The 22,122-nt window shown below is 36.5% G+C and overlaps 1 protein-coding gene across 10 annotated transcripts in view; it reads left to right on the top strand.

The window, feature by feature from the left end:
• Positions 1–22,122, top strand: part of FUT8 (fucosyltransferase 8) — a 293,680-nt gene that overhangs the window by 180,026 nt on the left and 91,532 nt on the right. For all 10 annotated transcript variants that reach the window (XM_076003949.1, XM_076003953.1, XM_076003948.1 and 7 more), the window contains one exon: positions 21,411–21,525. In XM_076003949.1, coding sequence (XP_075860064.1) covers positions 21,411–21,525 — 115 coding nt within the window. The remainder of the gene's footprint in view (positions 1–21,410; positions 21,526–22,122) is intronic.

The following is a 22,122-nucleotide window of genomic DNA, read 5'->3' as shown; positions in this document are numbered from 1 at the left end:
CTTTTCATATACCTGTTGGCCATTTGTATGTTTTCTATGGAATAATGCCCATTCAGGTTCTTTTCCCATTTTTAAATCAGTTTATTTTTTTGGTGTGAATTCCTTATGTATTTTGATACTAACATGTATCAGATTTATACTTGCAAGTCTTTTCTCCCATTCCATAGTTTGCCTTTTCATTTTGTTGGTTGTTTCCTTTGCTGTGCAGCTTTTTTGGTTGATGTAGTCCCACTTGTTTATTTTTGCTTTTGTTGTCTGTGCTTTTGGTGTCATATCGAAAAAATTGCCAGGACTAACATCATGGAACTTTTGCCCTATGTTTTCTTCTAGGAGTTTTGTGGTTTCCAATCTTACAGCTAACTTTCTAATTCATTTTGGGTTATTTTTGTATATGGTATAAAACAAAATTTATTTATTGAATATCCAATTCCATTCTTTACATGTGGATATCAACTTTTCCCAGCACTATTATATTAATGAAGACACTATTGTTTCCCCTGTTTTGTATTCTTGTCACCCTTGTCAAAGATTAATTGACTATATATGTGTAGGTTTATTTCTGGGCTCTCTATTGTATTCCATTGGTCTGTCTGGTTTTATGCCAGTATCATACTATTGTGATCACTATAGCTTCGTATTAATATAGTTTCAATCAGGAAAGGTGATTCTTCTAGGTTTGTTCTTTTTGTAGTTTTCTTTGGGTATTTGGGATCTTTTGTGATTCCATATGAATGTTAGGATTTTTTTTCTATTTCTGTGAAGAATGCCATTGGAATTTTTTTAAATTTTGTTTTAAGAGATGGGTCTCTTTATGTTGGCTAGACTAGAGTGCAGCCATTGGAATTTTGATAGAGATTGCATTGAATCTGTAGATCATTTTGGGTAGTATGAACATTGTAATAATATTAATTCTTCCAATCCATAAACACAGGATATCTTGCTATTTCTTTATGCCTTCTTAGATTTATTTCATAATGTCTTATAGCCTTATAGATCAGTATATAGATCTTTCATCTCTTCTTGGTTAAATTTATTGCTAAGTATTTATTCTTTTGATGCTATTATAAATGGGATTGTTTACTTAATTTATTTTTTGGATAATTTGTTGTTAGTGTATAGAAATGCAACTAATTTTTTTGTATGTTGATTTTTTTTTGTCTCACAGCTTTATTGGATTTCTTTATTCTAGCAATTTCTTGGTGGATTCTTTAGAGTTTTCTATATTTATGATTATGTCATCTGCAAACAGAGACAGGCTAACTTCTTTTCTGATTTAGATGCATTTTATTTTTCTTGCCTAATTGCTCTGGCTTGGACTTCCAGTACCATGTTGAACACAAGTAGTGAGAGTGGGCTGAGTGTGGTGGCTCATGTCTGTAATCCCAGCACTATGGGAGGTTGAGGCAGGAGGATCACTTGAGGCTAAAAGTTCAAGACCAGCCTGGGTAGCATAGTAAGACCCTGTCACTACAAAAAATAAGAAAAATGAGCTGGGCATGGTGGCACACACCTGTAGTCCCAACTACTTGGGAGGCTGTGGCAGAAGGATCACTTGAGCCCAGGAGTTCAAGAATGCTGTGAGCTATGATTATGCCACTGTACTATAGCCTAGATGACAGAACAAGACCCTGTCTATTAAGAAAAAATAAATAAAAATTTAAAAATGGTGAAAGTAGGCATCTTTGTCTTGTTTCTGATCTTAGAGGAAAAGCTTTCAAATTTTTACCATTGAGTATGCTGTTAGCTATGGACTGGTCATATATAGCTTTTACTATATTGAAGTATATTCCTTCTGTAATTTATTGAGAGTTTTGATCATGAAAAAATGTTGAGTTTTGTCAAATTTTTTTCTGCCTCTTTTGAGATAATAATATGGTAATATGACTTTTATCCTTCATTCTAACAGTGTGGATTGTTACATTTATTGATTTCCATATGTTTAACTATCCTTGCTTCCCAAGGATAAATTCCTCTTGGTCCTGGTATATGACCGTTTTAATGTGCTGTTGAATTTGGTTTGCTAATATTTTGTTGAAGATTTTGCACTTTTGATCATCAGGGATATTGGCCTATCATTTTCTTTCTTTTTTTTTTTTTATTTGCATCCTTACTTGCCTTTGGTATGAGGGTAATGCTAGTCTTGTAAAATGAGTTTGGAAGTGTTCCTACCTCCCCAGTTTTGAGAAGGATTGATATTAATTCTTCCTTAAATGCTTGGTAGAATTTACCCAAGAAGCCATCTGGTTCTGGACTTTTTTTGTTATGAGGTTTTTAATTACTGATACAATCTCCTTACTTATTATTGGTCTCTTCATATTTTGTTTCTTCATGATTCAGTCTTGGTAGGCTGTATGTTTCTAGGAATTTATCCATTTGTTTTAAGTTATCCAATTTATTGGCATATAATTGTTCATAGTAATCTCTAATGATCTTTGGTATTTCTGTGGTATCAGTTATAATATTTCATCTGTCATTTATAATTCTATTTAAATCTTCTTTTTTAGTCTAGCTAAAGGTTTCTTATTAATAATTTTGTTGATTTTTTAAACAACCAACTCTTTGTTTTGCTGATCTTTTCTATTTTCTTTTTAGTCTTCATTTCATTTATTTCTGCTCCATTACTTTTTTTTTTATTTCAGAATATTATGGGGGTACAGATTTTAAGGTTTCCATTACTGCCCATTTCCCCCCCTCCCCCCACAAGTCTGAGTCTCCAGCATGACCATCCCCCAGATGGTGCACATCTCACACATTATATATGTATATGCCCGCCCCCCTCCCCCCTCCCACCTGCCCAATACCCTATTACTGTAGTACCTATGTGACCACTTAGGTGCTGTTCAGTTAATACCAATTTGCTGGTGAGTATATGTGGTGCTTGTTTTTCCATTCTTGGGAAACTTCACTTAATAGTATGGGTTCCAGCTCTAATCAGGAAAATATAAGATGTGCTATATCACCATTGTTTCTTAGAGCTGAGTAGTACTCCAGTAGTACTGAGTAGTACTGGTATACATATACCACATTTTATTAATCCATTCTTGGATTGATGGGCACTTGGGCTGTTTCCACAGCCTTGCAATTATGAATTGTGCTGCTATAAACATTCGAGTGCAGGTGTCTTTTTTGTAGAGTGTCATTGGATCTTTTGGGTAGATGCCCAGCAATGGGATTGCTGAATCAAATGGTAGATTCACTTGTATCGCTTTAAGGTATCTCCATATTGCTTTCCACAGAGGTTGAACTAATTTGCAGTCCCACCAGCAGTGTAGGAGTGTTCCTCTCTCTCTGCATCCTCGCCAGCATTTATTGTTCGGAGACTTTTTGATAAAGGCCATTCTCACTGGAGTTAAGTGATATCTCATTGTGGTTTTGATTTGCATTTCCCTGATGATTAGAGATGTTGAGCATTTTTTCATATGTTTGTTGGCCATTCTTCTGTCTTCTTTAGAAAAGTTTCTGTTCAAGTCCTTTGCCCACTTTTTAATAGGGTTATTTGATTTTTTTCTTCCTGATTTTCGTGAGTTCTAAGTATATTCTAGTTATCAGTCCCTTATCGGATGCATAAGATGCAAAAATTTTCTCCCATTCTGTAGGTTGTCTGTTTACTTTCATGACTATTTCTTTGGCTGTGCAGAAGCTTTGTAGTTTGATCATGTCCCATTTATTTATTTTTGTTGCTGCTGTGATTGCCTTTGGGGACTTCTTCATAAACTCTTTGCCCAGGCCAATGTCTAGGAGAGTGTTTCCAACTTTTTCCTCTAGAATTCTAGTAGTTTCATACCTTAGGTTTAAGTCTGTTATCCAGCGTGAGTTGATTTTTGTCAGAGGTGAAAGGTGTGGGTCCTGTTTTAGCCTTCTACCGGTGGCTATCCAGTTTTCCAAGCACCATTTATTGAAAAGGGATTCTTTTCCCCAGCGTATGTTTTTGTCTTCTTTGTCAAAGATTAGATGGCTATCTGAGGATGGTTTTATATCAGGATTCTCACATCTGTTCCACTGGTCAATATTTCTATTTTTGTGCCAATACCATATTGATTTAATTACTACAGCTTTGTAGTATAGTTTGATATCAGGCATATTAATGCCTCCCATTTTGTTTTTGTTGCCTAGAATTGCTTTTGATATTCGGGGTCTTCTTTGGTTCCATACGAAGTGTAAAATTATTTTTTCTATATCTGTGAAGAATGCTAATGGGATTTTAATAGGTATTGCATTGAATCTGTAGATCAGTTTGAGTAATATAGACATTTTGATGATGTTGAGTCTGCTGATCCACGAGCATGGTATGGATTTCCATCTGTTTGCATCCTCTGCTATTTCCTTCCTCAGTGTTTCATAGTTCTCCCTGTAGAGGTCTTTTACCTCCTTGGTTAAGTATATTCCTAGGTACTTTAATTTCTTTGTTGCTGTTGTGAAGGGAATTGAGTGTTTGATTTGTTACAAAGAAGAACTAGTACCTATCTTGCAGAAACTATTCCACAACATTGAGAAGAACGGAAACCTCCCCGACACCTTTTATGAAGCGAATATTACTCTGATACCAAAACCAGGAAAGGATGCAACAAAAAAAGAAAACTGCAGACCAATATCCCTAATGAATATAGATGCAAAAATTTTCAACAAAATCTTTGCTAACAGAATCCAGACGCTTATCAAAAAAATAATCCATCACGACCAAGTGGGCTTCATCCCAGGGATGCAGGGATGGTTCAACATACGTAAATCTATAAATGCAATTCACCACATAAACAGAAGCAAAAACAAAGACCACATGATTCTTTCAATAGATGCAGAAAAAGCTTTTGACAAAATTCAACACCCTTTCATGATACGAACACTTAAGAAAATAGGCATAGAAGGGACATACCTAAAATTGATACAAGCCATATATGACAGACCCATAGCCAACATCGTACTGAATGGGGAAAAATTGAAATCATTCCCACTTAGAACTGGAACCAGATAAGGCTGCCCACTATCTCCACTTCTGTTCAATATAGTGCTGGAAGTCTTGGCTACAGCAATCAGACAGGAAAATGGAATTAAAGGTATCCAAATAGGGGCAGAAGAGATCAAACGTTCACTGTTTGCTGATGATATGATATTATATCTAGAAAACCCCAAAGATTCAACCAAGAAACTCCTGGAACTGATCAATGAATCAAAGTCTCAGGATACAAAATCAATACCCAGAAATCAGAGGCATTCATATACGCCAACAACAATGAAATTTTTTTTCTTTTTGAGACAGAGTCTCACTCTGTTGCCCGGGCTAGAGTGCTGTGGCGTCAACCTATCTCATAGCAACCTTAAACTCCTGGGCTCAAGCAATCCTTCTGCCTTAGCCTCCTGAGTAGCTGGGACTACAGGCATATGCTACCATGCCTGGCTAATTTTTTCTATATATTTTTTAGTTGTCCAGCTAATTTTCTTTCTATTTTTAGAGGAAATGAGGTCTTGCTCTTGCTCAGGCTGGTCTCAAACTCTTGAACTCAAATGATCCACCGGCTTTGGCTTCCCATAGTGCTAGGATTATAGGCGTGAGCCACTGTGGCTGGCCAGCTCTATTATTTTTATTGTTTCCTTCCTTGAACTGACTTTGGGCTTAGTTTGGTCTTCTATTTCTAGTTCCTTGAGCTGTGAATTTAAACTGTTTATTTGAGATCTTGCTTTTTTTCTGAACGTAGGCATTTTTTCACTACAAAATTCTTTGATAGCATCTTTTGCTGAATCCCGTAAGATTTGGTATGTTGTGATTCCATTTTTGTTTGTCTCAAGATAGTTTTTGATTTCTCTTTTATTTCTTCTTTGACCCATTGTTGTAAAGTAGTGTTTTGCTTAATTTCCACATATTTTTGAATTTTCCAGAATTTCTCCTATTGTTGATTTCTAGTTTCATGCCATTGTGGTCAAGAATGATACTTCATGTGATTTCAATCTTCTTAATTTTGGCCCAACATATGGTCTATCCTGGAAAATTTTCCATATTTGCCTGAGCGGAATCTTTATTCTGCTATTGTAGGATAGAATGTTTTGTATATATATCTGTTAGATCCATTTGCTCTATAGTGTTATTTAAGTCAACTGTTTACTTACTAACTTTCTGTCTGGATGATAGATACATTATTGAAAGTGGAGTGTTGAAATACTCTACTATTATTATATTGCTGTCTATTTCTCCCTTTAGTTCTGTTAATGTTTGCTTTATTTAGGTGCTTCTATGTTAGGTGCATGTATTAATATATTTATGATTGTTATATCTCTTGATGAATTGACCTCTTTATTATTATATAGTGACCTGTTTGTCTCTTGTGGCAGATTTTGACTAAAAGTTTACTTTGTTCAATATAAGTATAGCTACCCCATCTTCTTTTGGTTACTCTTTGCTTGATGTATCTTTTGCCATCCCTTTACTTTTGGCCTATATCTGTCTAAAGCTAAAGTGAACCTCTTATAGTCAACATATTGTTGGATCTTGTCTTTTTGTCCATTCCACCCTCTGTGTCTTTTGTTTGGAGAATTTAATCTATTTACATTTAAAGTAGTTATTGATGAGTAAGGATTTGCTATTGGTATTTTGTTAATTGTTTCCTGACTGTTTTGTAGTTCTTTTCTTTCTCTCTTGCTGTCTTCTCTTGTGATTTATTGGATGTTTTGTGTGGTATGCTTTAATTCCTTTATCTTTATCCTTTGTATATCTACCTGATACTTCTTTTTTGTCATTTCCTTAGAGCTTACATAAAACATCTTATGGTTATAACATTCTATTTTAATCTGATAACAACTTCAATCACATACAAAAACTCTACATTATTACTTTTTTCTCCCACACACATTTTATGCTATTGATGTTATGTCACACTTTACATTTTTTTTACATTGTATATCCACTAAGAAATTATAGTTACTATAGTTATTTTTAACACTTTTGTCTTTTAACTTTTATTGTAAAGTTAAATGATGTACATACTACCATTACAACATTAGAGTGTTCTCAATTTGACTATATATTTATCTTTGCCCATGAGTTTTATACTTTCATATGTTTCATGTTGTTACTTAGCATCCTTGCTTCAACTCAAGAATTCCATTTAGCATTTCTTACAAGGCAGAGCTAGTGATGATGAACTCTTTCAGCTTTGCTTATCTAAGATAGCCTTTATCTCTTCTTCATTTCTGAAGGATAGCTTTGCTGAGTATAGTATTCATGGTTGACAATTTCTCCTCACCCCCCCCCCACCCACCAACCACCTTACGCTAGCACTTTGCATATATCATTCCACTTCTCCTTCCTGGTCTGCAAGTTTTCTGTGGAGATGTCTACTTACAACCTTATGGAGGTTCCATTGTATGTGATGAGTCTCTTTTCTTCTGTTGCTTTCAGGATTTTCTTCTTCTTTGACTTTTGACAACTTGATTATTATGTATTTTGGTATATTGTTTGGGTTGATTTTACTGGGGATTTTTTGAGCCTTATGAATCTGGATGTACATATCTCCTCCTAGATTTGGAAATTTTTCAGCAATTATTTCTTTAATAAACTTTCTGTACTTTCTCATTTTTCTTCTTATTCTGGAACTCCTATAATTTGTATATTCATTCACTTGATGGTGTTTCTTGATCTCTTATGCTTTCTTCACTCTTTTTATTCTTTTTCCTTTTATTCCTGTAGTTGGTTAATTTCAAATGACCTGTCTTTGAGTTTGGTGATTCTTTCTTCTCTATGATTGAGCCTGCTCTTTAAGTTCTCTATTGTTGTTTTCAGTTCTGTGTTTGTGTTCTTTAGCTCCAAAATTTCTGTTTGGTTATTTTTTATGGTTCCTATTTTCTTATTAAACTTCCCATTTAGCTCATGCATTGGTTTCTTGATTTTGTTTTTAGGCATCTATGTATGTTTTCTTGTATATCTTGAATTCTTTACCAGGCAATTCATACATCTCCATTTCTTTGGGGTTTGTTCCGAGAACTTTATTGGTTTCATTTGGTGATGTTATATTTGCCTGATTTGCTATTCCTGTACACTCGCGTTTGTATCTGTGAATTTGAAGGATCAGTTACCTATTCCAGTCATTATAGACTGATTTGGGCAGGTAAAGACCTTCTACTTTTGGGTCCTTGTTCTAATATTATTGCCTGTAGAATTAGAGTCAAGTGGGGTTAATGCCAGGTCACGTCACTGCTGTTGGCTCTGCAGTGTGGTCTGCAGATGGCAGTTTGTTATCAGGTATGCTGATGTGTGTGGGTCCCTGGGATCCCTGGGAGTGCTGTCACTGGGTTACTGAGTGTGTTCCTGGGCAGGCAGCACTGGTCTCAGACTACAACTGACAGGAGTTGGAAGCAAGTTACAAGGCTGTGTTGGGATCCACAGCTGAGACTGAAATATGTAGGCTTGCCTTTGGGGACACAGGCTGCATGCTGCCTTATTCCTGGGTGGGCAGCACTTCCCTTAGACTGCAGTTGAGTGGGGCTGGAGCCAGGACACAGAGTTGCTTTAGGTTTGACCAAGGTTGGTGGATATGAATCTGCAGGCACAGATGCATGTTTCTCCTAGTGCTTCCTGGGCAGACAGGATTATTCTCAAAGTGCATACAATAGGGGTGGAGCTGAGATACGAAACCATTTTTTACCTACTGTGTAACTGCATTTGGTGGGCCTGCCTTGGGGGCACTAAAGGGTGTGTGTCTCCTAGTGGGTCCCTGGGCAGGCGTGACTGCTCCTGGACCGTGGCAGGTAGGGGATAGAGCTGGGTTGTGGGACTACTTCTACATCCACAATAGGATTGACTTCAACAGGCCTGCCTCTGTGGTCACAACCAACCATGTCTCCTGCTGTGTCCATGGTTGAGCGTGACTACTATCAGGCAGAAGTTGAGAGGTTCTTGACCTAAGTTATAGGCTGCTTCTGGATCTACTGTGAGACCAAAATCTACGGGCCTTCTTCCTGGTACATGGATGAATGTTTCTCCAAGCAGGACCCTGTTCAGAAAAGACTGCTCTCAGACTACAACTGAGAGGGACTCAAGCAAAGTTACACGGCTGCTTCAGGTTCTATAGGTGATACTGAGGTTGGTGGGCCTAACACTCAAGGCTTGGAATAACATAACTACTTCTGTGTTCCTTGGCAAATGGTTCTGCTGGCAGGACCAAAGCCAAACAGAGCTGTTGCCAAATCCACAGGGAAACAAGGCCATTTCTAGGTCTGTAGCTGGGACCGTAGTTGATGAGATTGCCACCTGGATATGGGCCTGCCCTCTTGAAACAGCCCTCCTTAGTTTGGGGCTCTACTAGGGTTTTGTAACCTCCTACCTGGGTCCCAGAGCTCCCACAAAGATGCTTTTTTTCATGGATGGCTGCCAAATTCTTGTTGCTATGGGGGATATGAATGATGAACCTCCTATTCCTCCATCTTGCTGATGTTATTACTCAGACTCTGTTCTTTAGAAACATTAATCCTACTTTTTTTCTTTTCAATATCAGCTTTATTATGGCTTAATGTACACTTTATGTAAATATTACTATTATGTAAATAAAATGTACACTTTCAGTCTATACTAGTCTGAATTTTAACAAACACTCACAGCTTTTTAACCACAATCAAGATACAGAACATTGCATTGCCCCCCAAAGTTTCTTCATATCCTTTTGTAGTTAATACCTTTCCCCATTTTTAGACCTTGTCAACCACTGATTTGAAATGCAGTGCTTAGAGGTAAATAGAGGCATATCTTACAATAATCTCTTTCCAACACATAGGTTAATTAGAAAGTCAGTAGAGAAGGCAAAAGTGTTCTGTTCCAATTATCTAGGATCAGTGTGTCATTGTCATTACTGCAGTTGTTTTCAAACTTTAGTGAGGCTTTAAGATCACCTGGAGGGTTTCTTAAAACATAGATTGCTAAAACCAGTTTCCAGATTCAGTAGATCTAGAGTAGGTCCCTAGAATTTGCATTTCTAACAAGTTCCTAATTGTGATACTGTGTTCCAATGAGAAGTATATATATTTGGTCTTCATTTTCATTTCCTGGCACAAAATTTCTAAAACGCTTGGAATTTCCGGAGTGCCAGGAGTGAGAAGAGCATCATTTTTGTTATTCATAATAAACCCTTTGCACTGGTACTTGAGTTTATGCTAATGAGATGGTTCTTGCTGTGACCCTAGATAGCTTCAGGATGGAGACTGTTTGCCAGAGGAACCAACCATGTGATTAGAAGTTTGGAACTTTCATCCTGCCCCCTGATCCTTGGGGAGGAGAGAGGAGCTAGAGATTGAGCCAGTCACCAGTGGCCAGTGATTTAATCAGTCATGTCACCATAATGGAGCCTCCATAAAAATCCTAAACAACAAGGCTTGGGGAGCTTGTAGGTTGGTGAAACATCAGTGTGCCAGGTGGGTGGCACACTCCAGCTCCACAGGAACAAAAGCTTCTGTTTGGTGGACCTTTCCAGACCTGGCCCCTGTGTACCTCTTCATTTGGCTGTTAATTTGTATTCTTTTCAATAGCTTCTATAATACATTTGTAAAGGTAAGTAATGTGTTTCCCTGAGTGCTGTGACCTGTCATAGCAAATTATGGAACCTGAAGAGGGGATTGTGGGAACCCCTGATTGTAGCCAAGTTGGACCTTAGGCACCCAGTACTTGTGATGGCATCTCAGAGTGGGGGGGATGTCTTCGGAACTGAGCCCTTAAGCTGTGGGGGTCTGCACTAACTCTGGATAGTTCATGTTAGCATTAAATTAATTTGTAGGACATCCAGTTGTTGTCCACAGAGAACTGGAGAATTTCCTGGTATAGAAAACCCACACATTTGGTGTCAGAAGTGTTTCATGGTTAAAGAACAGATCATAGTACTTATAGTAATACTAAGTTACGCTAAAGTTGCTGGTCTTTGGGAACTAAGGCTCTATAGACTTCTTGGTTTTCTTTGAGTTCAACACTGATGGCTTGTGTTTCCTGGTAAAAATCACATTTCTCTATAGGTTAGTGACCCTATCAGTGACCTGTAGGAAAAGATTCTTCTCTTTGTTCCCCACTTTGATGCTGTTTCGTATAGTGAGGGCATCCTGTTTTCTTTTCTGGAATGTCTCTCCCATTGTTCATTACTTCAATTGCCAGGCATTAAAGTGTGCTTGGGGGCCAGATGCTATGTTTGAACCTGAGATTTGGCTTACCTGAGGTTTTTAGCAAAACATTATTTATTTATCTGATTAGCTTATTAACTTGGGAGCTAATAACTGGTAGAGCCTACTCCCTGCCTGCCACCACAATTGAGTAATCAACTGGTAGTAATTAGTACTCTGGTTTTTAGAAGCTTTTAGAGGGTTTTTAAGAGTTTAGAGGGGTTGATAGTGTAATAAATAAATTCAGAGTAGCATATTGTTATCTGTGTTACTGATCTCAAGCATTAGTATCACTAGATTTTCAATTGATAATTTCATTCTAGTAATTGCATATGACCATACTTCATAGTCAAATGTAGGCACTGAATTCAGTCAGATTTACCTGTAGCTTTTGATACCAATGATCATGAGTTGACCCTGCTTGCTTCTTTGAAATAGTGAGAGGGCAATAAGCATTTTAGAGTGATTACTTTTGTCATTATGGTTTTATTATTTATATAGTACTGTAGGTTCAGTGCTTGGATTTGTGGCAGTTTAGATTTGTACCTCAGCCTCTAAGTATATCATGGATTTTTGTCTAAATCAACCTTTTAGGTCACTGTTGAGACTACTATTAACTACTGTCGCTTTGATTCTTGTTGTCATCTTCATGTTGCCACACATCAGTTTATGAAACCAGAGCTGCTTCTTCCTGCTTGTAAATTACAGCAATTTTAAACTTCGTACTGAAGGACAAGAAGGATCACAGAACCAATGAACTATATCTCAACTAAGTTTACTGAAACTATTGAAAAACAATCTGGTGACGTAGCAATCTTATCATCAGATTGAGATGATGACGCCTAGGCTGCATCCTCTCATTATTGGTAATATATAAAGCAGCTTTGCTAAGATTTAAGTTAGGTGCAGTCTCCAAATGGTGAATGATATTAGGTTGGTGCAAAAGTAATTGCGGCTTTATTGAAATTTGCTGTTTGATATTGGAATACATTCTTAAATAAATGTGTTTTTGTAATATGTCAGTTTAATGCACATTTGTTGCTTTATGTTCTTTTGCTAATGACTTAATTACTTGCTGTTTATTTTATATTCATTTTAGACTATGGAAATCATGTTAGACAAAAAGCAAATTCAAGCGATTTTCTATTCAAGTTCAAAATGGGTTATAAAGTAGCAGAGACAACTCACAACATCAACAATGCATTTGGCCCAGGAACTGCTAATGAACATATGGTGCAGTGGTCGTTCAAAAGGTTTTGCAAAGAAAATGAGAGCCTTGAAGATGAGGAGCACAGTGCCCAGCCATTGGAAGACCAGTTGAGAACAATCATCGAAGCAGATCCTCTTAGAACTACATGAGAAGTTGCTGAAGAACTCAGTGTTGACCATTCTGTGGTTGTTTGGCATTTGAAGCAAATTGGAAGGTGAAAAATCTAGATAAGCAGGTGCCTTGTGAGATGACCGAAAATAAAAAAAATTCATTATTTTGAATTGTTGTCTTCTGTTATTGTAGCACCATCAGTGAATTGTTTCTCTATCAGATTGTGATGTGCATTGAAGAGTGGATTTTATATGACAACTGGACAATGACCAGCTCAGTGGTTGGAACGAGAAGAAGCTCTAAAGCCCTTCATGAAGCCAAACTTGGACCAGAAAAAGAGCATGATCACTGTTTGGTGGTCTGCTGCCCATCTGATCCACTACAGCTTTCTGAATCCCAGTGAAACCATTACATCTGAGAAGTATGCTCAGCAAATCGATGAGATGCCCCCAAAACTGCAACGCCTGCAACCTGTGTTGGTCAACAGAAAGGGCCCAATTCTTCTCCATGACAACGTTCAACCACACCTCTACAGAGTTTTGCCTCATACACCATATTCACCTGACCTCTTGCCACCCGACTACCACTTTTTCAGGCATCTCAACAATTTTTTGCAGGGAAAACACTTCCACAGCCAGCAGGATGTAGAAAATGCTTTCCAAGAGTTTGTGGCATCCCAAAGCATGGATTTTTATGCTACAGTAATAAACAAACTTATTTCTCATTGGCAAAAATGTGTTGATTGTAATGATTCCTATTTTGATTAATAAAGACATGTTTGAGCCTAGTTCTAGTGATTTAAAATTCATGGTCCAAAACTGTAATTACTTTTGCACCAACATAATACTTACAATTACTTGTGCTGATTGGCAATTTGCTGATGTGCAAAAAGACATCATGAAGGATTATGTAACAAAGAAATGCGTTTGAATCAGATAGAGTACTGATTATAAGAAAAGATGGGTAGGTTAATAGCTTATAGATTTGTTTAAGTTTCTGATTACAGCCGTTGTGGCCCAATAACTTATGTTTTCACTCTCTTTGATATTTCCATTCTTGAAAAGTTAAGTTTTGTGAACCTTCAAATCTTCTGGGGTTTTTTTTTGTGTGTGTGTTTTTTATACATGTACACACACATTGACACACACACACACACACACACAGAGGAAGGGATGAAAAAAGATCTTACTAACTTCTTTGAATTGTAATTTGATTGAGACTTACATTAAACTGGAAAGTGGACACTTTTTCTTGAGTTCTGGATTTCTTTAAATAAAATGTTTTTATGTGATTGTCTTTTTACTAAGGAATCCAGGCTTATTTTCAAGTACTAGAACATTCCTCCTAGTATTCATGAGCAAAGGACTACATTTTCATATGAAGCTGTCCTTATTCTGCTCATTGCTTACTTAGTCTCTATCAGCCAGATAATGATTCTTCATTTCTTTTAAAGGAACATTCCCCTCTAAAATAAAGTTTGCATTAGAAGAAGAATCTCCAAGTAAAAAAGGGTGTCTCATTTAGTGGCCCTGTTTCTGTTTTGCCTGCTCCCACCACAAATCTATTTGGTTATGATTTCCAAACTCAAGAATGATTTTAACATTAAAAATAATCACTTACTAAGGATTTCCTACATGCCAATGTACAGATGAGGGAAAGCCCCTTCTAGTGCTTGATTTTGAAGGGTCTGTTAATCTATAAGAGCCTTTAATTCAAAATTCCACAGAATCATATTTTGGGGTGAAATTTCCTGAGCCCCTTTACTTTATTATTCCCTTTTTATAACTAAAGTTATAGTAAGGCCTAGAGAAATTAGGTGACATGTACAAGTAGCAGAGCTGTTTTACTCCAAAATCATTTCTCTTAATTAATAAATACTTAGATTCTCTGAGCTTTGTTTTCTCTTCTGTACATGGAAATATAATTCTTATAGCACAACATTGTAATGATTAAATGAGGGAATAAATATATAAAACACTTTCCATAGTACCTGGCACATTATAGATTCTAGTATGCTCTATTCAGGCCTGCATAAGGAAAACTCATAGATGAATTAGAACTAGAAAACTCTTAGACCCTGCAGGGCAGGCACAGATAAGGGCAGATTTTCAAAGTGTTCAACAGGAAAAATTTTAAGGCCTGGAATTTAACCATCAGCCCAGTGGAAGTCACTCACCAAGTAACATAAATTATTGCCTTATATGACAGTAAAAGCTATTTTTGTTGTTGCCTCTCTGGAATTTTCCCCACCTATGTCAGCTGTCAAGATAGTGGCATCCTAAAATTCCTCCCTGAGACAAGGGAACTTTGTTTCCCTACCTGTCTCTTGGTCATGTTTTTATCCTTGGCACTGCTTATTTTTACCCCAGGAGTGAACCAAAGTAAAAGTAGCATTGGACAAAACTCAAGTAATTTCTCTTGTCTATGATCCAGATTTGCCTATTGATTAGACTGTGGTATAGCCTCTGTTACTCACATTTACCTTAATAAATGTTAATTACATCACCTTGGGATTTTCTTGCTTGAATTACATCTCTGTCCTGGCCCTTGGGTAACTGCTCTCTTTAACATCTTGAATCGGGTATAAATAAAAAGCTGTCCTTGCAGTTGGTTCAACAACAGTATAATTGAGGCAGAATACAACTGTTTTTTTTTTTTTTTTTTAAAAAGAGTTTTATGACTATTAAAATAGAGAAATTAACAGAAAATACAAGTAACATAAATATAGCCAGCTTTTGAAATAGAAGTTTTGACACCTGTCATAGCTGGCTTGCTCTCAGAGTCTTAAATTCTGTTCTATTCAACTCAGTGTCTTCAGGTATTTGTATTTTGTCCTTAAATGGCTAACAGTATTTTGCAGGTACTTTGCCTGGATTTGTATTTCGCAAATATTGACCTGGCCTTATACCAGGCCTTTAGATTCATTGCCTACCTACTAGATTTCTTATTATCTTAATAGTCAAAACCAAGACAACCAGATTCCCAGCTTGTGGGACTCTTCTAGAAGATTTGGTTTTAGGGTAAAGTTGTTGAAAACCCAGGGCTTCTGCAGAACGGTTTTTAGTCCCCATGTGTTTCCCAATGATGGACCACAGCTGATGCTTTCTGATTTAATTATCCTCATGTCTTTAGCCAAAAAATAAATTTTACAGAGTGGTAACTTCTAAACATTACTGAATTGCCAAAGAACTAGTTTGAATTTAAGGTCATTTCTTGGACTTCATTGTCTTCCTTACATGGTCTCCAATGGGAAGGCCAGGGAAAAAATGATTTAAAAGGCAAGCTTAATTTTAGTGGACTGCAAGGTAAAGTAACTTATATTAAGACCTTGACTCCAATATCATAAAAAATTAGTGTACTTTTTAAAAATTCAATCGTCTAGTTGTTTGGTTATTCTGCTTTCTAGAGAGAGCCTGGGATGAATGTGAATAATTAATTGCTAAGACTTAGTACTGAGGTAACTTGATAAAAACATTCACTTTCATGTTTTCTAGCTTATTTTAAAAAGTAGAGAGATCAGCTTTCATTGCATTGGTAAGGAAAGTCTTGATTCCTATGACAAGAAAGCATGAATAGTGCTAATTTTTATAAATTAAAGAATTTTCCCCTCTAAATTAGGCCTAATGCAGTTTTTACTTGCTTAAGGCTATACGATGTTAATGTAAAGCCAAGCAGAGTATATTGAATTTCCTTTTTCCTTTGACAGGCATTTGCTGATTATTTATCCTACAATATGACATCTCCAGAAACAATACTGCTATTTAAAGTTGAGACTTGGAACATGTTTTGTGCACATTCCTATTTGATAGGTAGGACAAAATGAATGGCTACATTTGAATTGATGAAACCTATGAAATATAAAGAATAATGAGTGTGATAAGGGTGATGCTAAAGAGCCTTTTAAAACTGAAAAGATATTTTAAATAAACTTTTAGGTGAGCCCTATAACACCATTATAGTTAAAGACTCCTGTTTCCATGATCAACTGACAATTTCATGTGGTTGGTGACTTTTCCCAGTAAACTGTAAAAGAATACTATAGGCTACATAATGGTCCATAAGAGACTTAGTTTTATAATCTGACAATACTTAAAAGTTGAAACTTTGCTCAGTGTGTAAAACTGTAGGTTAATTTCTCAAGGATGTAGTAAATTGTTTGGTTTTTGTAGCTAAAATCTCTTTGGCATGAAAAGAAAATGTTTTGAATCTTAGGTGAGAGTAACAAATATAAAAATAGATAAGACATCACATATTAGAATCTTGCCCTGCTTAAAATAGGTTAAAATGGAAATAGATGCAAAGTGTCCTGTGCATGGATAATGTTGACACTTTAAACAAATGCATAAAATGCTTCACAAATGACCCTGTTATTCCCAGCATTGTTCAGAGCTATTCTACTATAATTTAGGACGGATATTTTAAACTGTGCTTTAGACTTAAAATTTTTATTTGTATATTATTAATAGTTTTATATATTCAAAGAGACTATTATCAAATATTCTGTTAATCATGCATAGTTATGATGGCTTTCTATGATAGTAAATAAGAATTTCCTGCATTGCTTTATTCCTAAATGGTTTAGCATCTAGTTAAGACTAGAAATAAAAGAGACAGACTATGTCATATACTCCTAGGTAAATCATAGTTGTTGAGGGCATGTTTTATCATCATAAATGAGTCTGTTGATCAATTCCCTTCTTTAGGGTGTTACAGAGAATTGGGTTTTGGATCATTTTTATGACTAGCCCACAGTACCTTCCTCTTGGTTGTAGAATTATCAATAAGTGCTCTTTAGACACAAGGTAGAAGCTCTGAAACAACTCTCTGAGGGCTGCTAGCATTAAAAAAATAGCACCAACCACATATTGTACTCTTAATACTTTGTGTGTATTATAACTAGTCCTTTTATAAAAGCTACAAGGAAGATATTATGATATTTATTTTAAGATGAAGTAACTAAGACTTATAGATGTCAAAATAACTTTCCTCAGACTCAAAGCTAATAAGAGATAGAGCCAAAATTGAGAAATAGGTCTCTCTGTCTCCCAGAGCTTTTTCCTCTGATTCAGACTTTGTGATTTTTGTTATTTACATTGAACAAAGTACACAGTATTGTACTCTAGACCTCCTATGTTGATAGTCATCAGTTTAGTAGTTACAAGCTTGGGCTTTAGAATAACATTGCTTGGGTTTGAATTCTCACTTTGGCATTCTGTACTTTGTGACTTTGAACAAATTATTTAGCCTCTCAGTGCCTTACATTCCTTATTTAGTTTATAAGATAGTTGTGAGGATTAAATGAGCTGATTTAAAGCATCTATAGTAAGTATCTGGCCAATAGTAAGAACTCAATACCTGTTTATTACTGTTGTTCTTTATATTTAATACTATAGTACAGTTTTCTATAAGCATTCTTGGAACCTCCAACTAATACTTTATGTTTTTAGTTAATATCATCATTGCAGGTGCTTTTAGAAGTATATGTATCACATGTTTTATTTATATATATGTATGTATATATACACTTTTCTGACAAAAATAAATATATTTCTGACTTTATAATTTTCACAATCCATACTCTTAAGCATGCTGTGAACAGGAGTTAATACAAAGTATAGAGAAGGGATAAAGCTAGAACTGCAACTAATTAAGGATTTTTTCCCAAACCTCTCTACTACCCAAACTGGATTTGTAAAAGATAAAAATTCTGACCATTGTCACATTATCTAAAACTCTTGAGGATTTTTCTTTTGATAATTTTTCTTTCACTTATCTATTTGAAGATATTTATTAAACATTTTGTCTATGACCAGCACTGCTCCAAATGCTGATTTAAAAAATTTTTTTTTTTTTTTTTTTTTTTTTTTTTATTTTTTTTTTTTTTATTTTTTTTTTTTTTTTTTTTTTTATTTTGGCATATTATGGGGGTACAGATTTTAAGGTTTCAATAAATGCCCATTCCCCCCCTCCCCCCAAAAGTCTGAGTCTCCATCATGACCATCCCCCAGATGGTGCACATCTCACTCACTATGTATGTATATACCCGCCCCCCTCCCCCCTCCCACCTGCCCAATACCCTATTACTGTAGCACCTATGTGTCTACTTAGGTGCTACTCAGTTAATACCAGTTTGCTGGAGAATATATCTGGTGCTTGTTTTTCCATTCTTGGGATACTTCACTTAGTAGTATGGGTTCCAGCTCTAACCAGGAAAATATAAGGTGTGCTATATCACCATTGTTTCTTAGAGCTGAATAGTACTCCATGGTGGACATATACCACATTTTATTAATCCATTCTTTGATTGATGGGCACTTGGGCTGTTTCCACAGCCTTGCAATTATGAATTGTGCTGCTATAAACATTCGAGTGCAGGTGTCTTTTTTGTAGAGTGTCACTGGATCATTTGGGTAGATGCCCAGCAATGGGATTGCTGGATCAAATGGTAGATTCACTTGTATCGCTTTAAGGTATCTCCATATTGCTTTCCACAGAGGTTGAACTAGTTTGCAGTCCCACCAGCAGTGTAGGAGTGTTCCTCTCTCTCCGCAACCACGCCAGCATTTATTGTTTGGAGATTTTTTGATAAAGGCCATTCTCACTGGGGTTAAGTGATATCTCATTGTGGTTTTGATTTGCATTTCCCTGATGATTAGAGATGTTGAGCATTTCTTCATATGTTTGTTGGCCATTCTTCTGTCTTCTTTAGAAAAATTTCTGTTCAAGTCCTTTGCCCACTTTTTAATGGGGTTATTTGATTTTTTCTTCCTAATTTTCGTGAGTTCTAAGTATATTCTAGTTATCAGTCCCTTATCGGATGCATAGGATGCAAAAATTTTCTCCCATTCTGTAGGCTGTCTGTTTACTTTCATGACTATTTCTTTGGCTGTGCAGAAGCTTTGTAGTTTGATCATGTCCCATTTATTTATTTTTGTTGCTGCTGTGATTGCCTTTGGGGACTTCTTCATAAACTCTTTGCCCAGGCCGATGTCTAGGAGAGTGTTTCCAACTTTTTCTTTTTTAAATTCTGGTTGGGGCAGAAAGATAATAAAATAAAGATGTAAATGATATTGTATATTAGAAGGTGGTAATTGTTTGGAAAAAATAAGCAGGGAAGAAAGAGAAGGAAAGCCAAGGGATTGGGGAGATGCTGGATTTTTAAGTGGGATAATCTGGGAAAGCCTTATGGAGAAGGTGACATTTGAGCAAAGATTCGAAGGACATTTGAGTGAGCCAGGTGGATAGATGTCTGAGAAAAGAGGATTCGATGGCAGGGAGGAGCAAATATAAAAGCTTTAGAGTAGGAACCTGCGTGGCACTTTCAGGGATTATTAACAAGACCAGTGTGGCTGAAATAGAGAAATCAAGGAGGATGATAGTATAGGAGATGAGATCAAAAAGGTAATGGTGGGCCATATGGTGTGGGGCCTTATAGGTCAAGGTAGTAACTTTGGCTTTAACTCTGAGATGAAAAGCTAATTCATGTTAAGAGCAAAGGAATAACATTATTTGACTGATGTTTTAACAGGATCTGGCTGCTATATTGAGAATAGACTGTAGACTTAGGCAAGGGTAGAAGCAGGGAACTTGTTAGGAGGCTATTATAATAATCCAGATGAGAGAAAATAGTGGCTCAGCTGGTAGTAGTACTGGTGGTAATATATGGTCAGAAATTGTCTATATATATTTGCTGACAGATTGGTGGGGAATGTTAGAGGCTTGCTTTTCACTTTTATTTATTGATAAATGCAAGTCATAGCTTTTATTTAATGCAATATAAATAAAACCATCTGTACCAGCCCTGAAGTTTCTCTTCTTTGTTTACAGGGTATTTTAGTTTACTCTGCAGGAAATCCAGCATGTTAAAGGAAATTACTGTTGCTACACAGAATGGGAAAGTATCTTAGCAATCATTTTATTAGTTCAGATCAGGGATCAGCAATTTATAGCCCAAGGGCCAAATCTGGCTCTTTGCCTATTTTTGTAAATACAGTTTTCTTGGAACATAGCCACACCCATTAGTTTGCATGTTATCTAAGGCAGCTTTCCTGCTACAAAGGCAACTGTGGCCCACAAAGCCTAAAATGTTTATGTATGTATGAGACAAAGTTTCACTCTGTTGCTCCAAGTAGAGGGCAGTGGTGTCATCATAGCTCACTGTAGCCTCAAACTCCTGAGCTAAAGCCATCCTCCTGTCTCAGCCTCCCAAGTAGCTGAGACTACAGACTTGCGCCACCATGCCTGGCTAATTTTTCTATTTTTAGTAGAGATGGGGTATTGGTCTTGCTCAGGCTGGTGTCCGCCACCATGCCTGGCTAATTTTTCTATTTTTAGTAGAGATGGGGTATTGGTCTTGCTCAGGCTGGTGTCGAACTCCTGAGCTCAAGTGATCCTCCTGCCTCGGCCTCCCAGAATGCTAGGATTGTAGGTGTGAGCCACTGCACCAGGCCTAAAATATTTAGTATCTGGCCCTTTAAAGAAAAAGTTTGTTGACCTTTGATTTAGATCATTAAGAGTCATATCAAATTTGTTCTCTATCTTTTCCCAACTACTCAGACTGTTTAAGTATGAAGTGAAATTTAAGAGGGGGAATGAAATAATAATGGAACAAAGAGGTACTGTTTAAATGGTGACACCAACTTCTTTCTCTCTCTTACCTTAATCTGCCTATTTCTTTGCTTATGTATCTACTTCTCCCAGATCTCTACAGTGATTTGTCTGTGTTGGGAATCAAGGAGCTGATTGGCCTGAAAATAAAGTGTTTCTCAATAGTAAAAATTTATTGTAGGAATGGATATTTGATGATAGAGACTAATTTTTGAATTTCACAGCTTTGATAGAAAATAAAAGATGAGTACCACCATCAGTGTATCAGTCTTCATGACTAATTTGGCTCTCCTCTTATGACTTTTTGTAATCCATCACAGCAGCAAATAAGTCAGACCTCCAATGTTGTTTGCTTTAACAGGTCTATAATGACGGATCTATACTACCTCAGTCAGACAGATGGAGCAGGTGATTGGCGGGAAAAAGAGGCCAAAGATCTGACAGAGCTGGTCCAGCGGAGAATAACATATCTTCAGGTAAGAAGGTTATGTTAAGAATAAATTTGAAGAAAAGAAGGAAAATCATAATATATTAAAAATAATAATTGCCATTAGCTTTTAGTCTTCCTAGCCATTGCCTTTTGAAAGTAATTATTCACTTTACATATTTATTCAGAAAGACATTATGTTATGCCCTGAGTGGAATTCAAAAATAGTTAAAATAAAGTCCCTGCCTTAAAGGGAGCTACAAACACAAACACACACACACCCTACAATACAAAATACAGCATGCTACATTTTATAGGAGTAAAATAGATGAAATGCTTATTGGAATTTTGGGTAAGGGGAGGGACATCAGAGTTAGTTTTGTGGAGAATGTACTATTTGAACTGAACTGTAAAGGCTGTAAAAGGATAGTTAGGTAGGATTTGGACACATGAAAATGGAGGAAGAGAACATACCAGCTGGAGAATATAATGTGAGCAATGGCTGATAGCTAAGAAAGAGCAGTACAGGAACCCAAATGAGAAATGGGATAGTTTAGTTTGTCTGGGGTTTTAGGTTATGTGAAGAGGAGGGATGGAAAATAAGCTGGAAAGATAGGTTTGGAAGCCAGATTACAGAGGTTAAGCT

This window comes from Microcebus murinus, chromosome 6 (assembly GCF_040939455.1).
Source record: "Microcebus murinus isolate Inina chromosome 6, M.murinus_Inina_mat1.0, whole genome shotgun sequence".
NCBI lineage: Eukaryota > Metazoa > Chordata > Mammalia > Primates > Cheirogaleidae > Microcebus > Microcebus murinus.
This window is presented reverse-complemented; position numbering and strand designations above follow the sequence as displayed.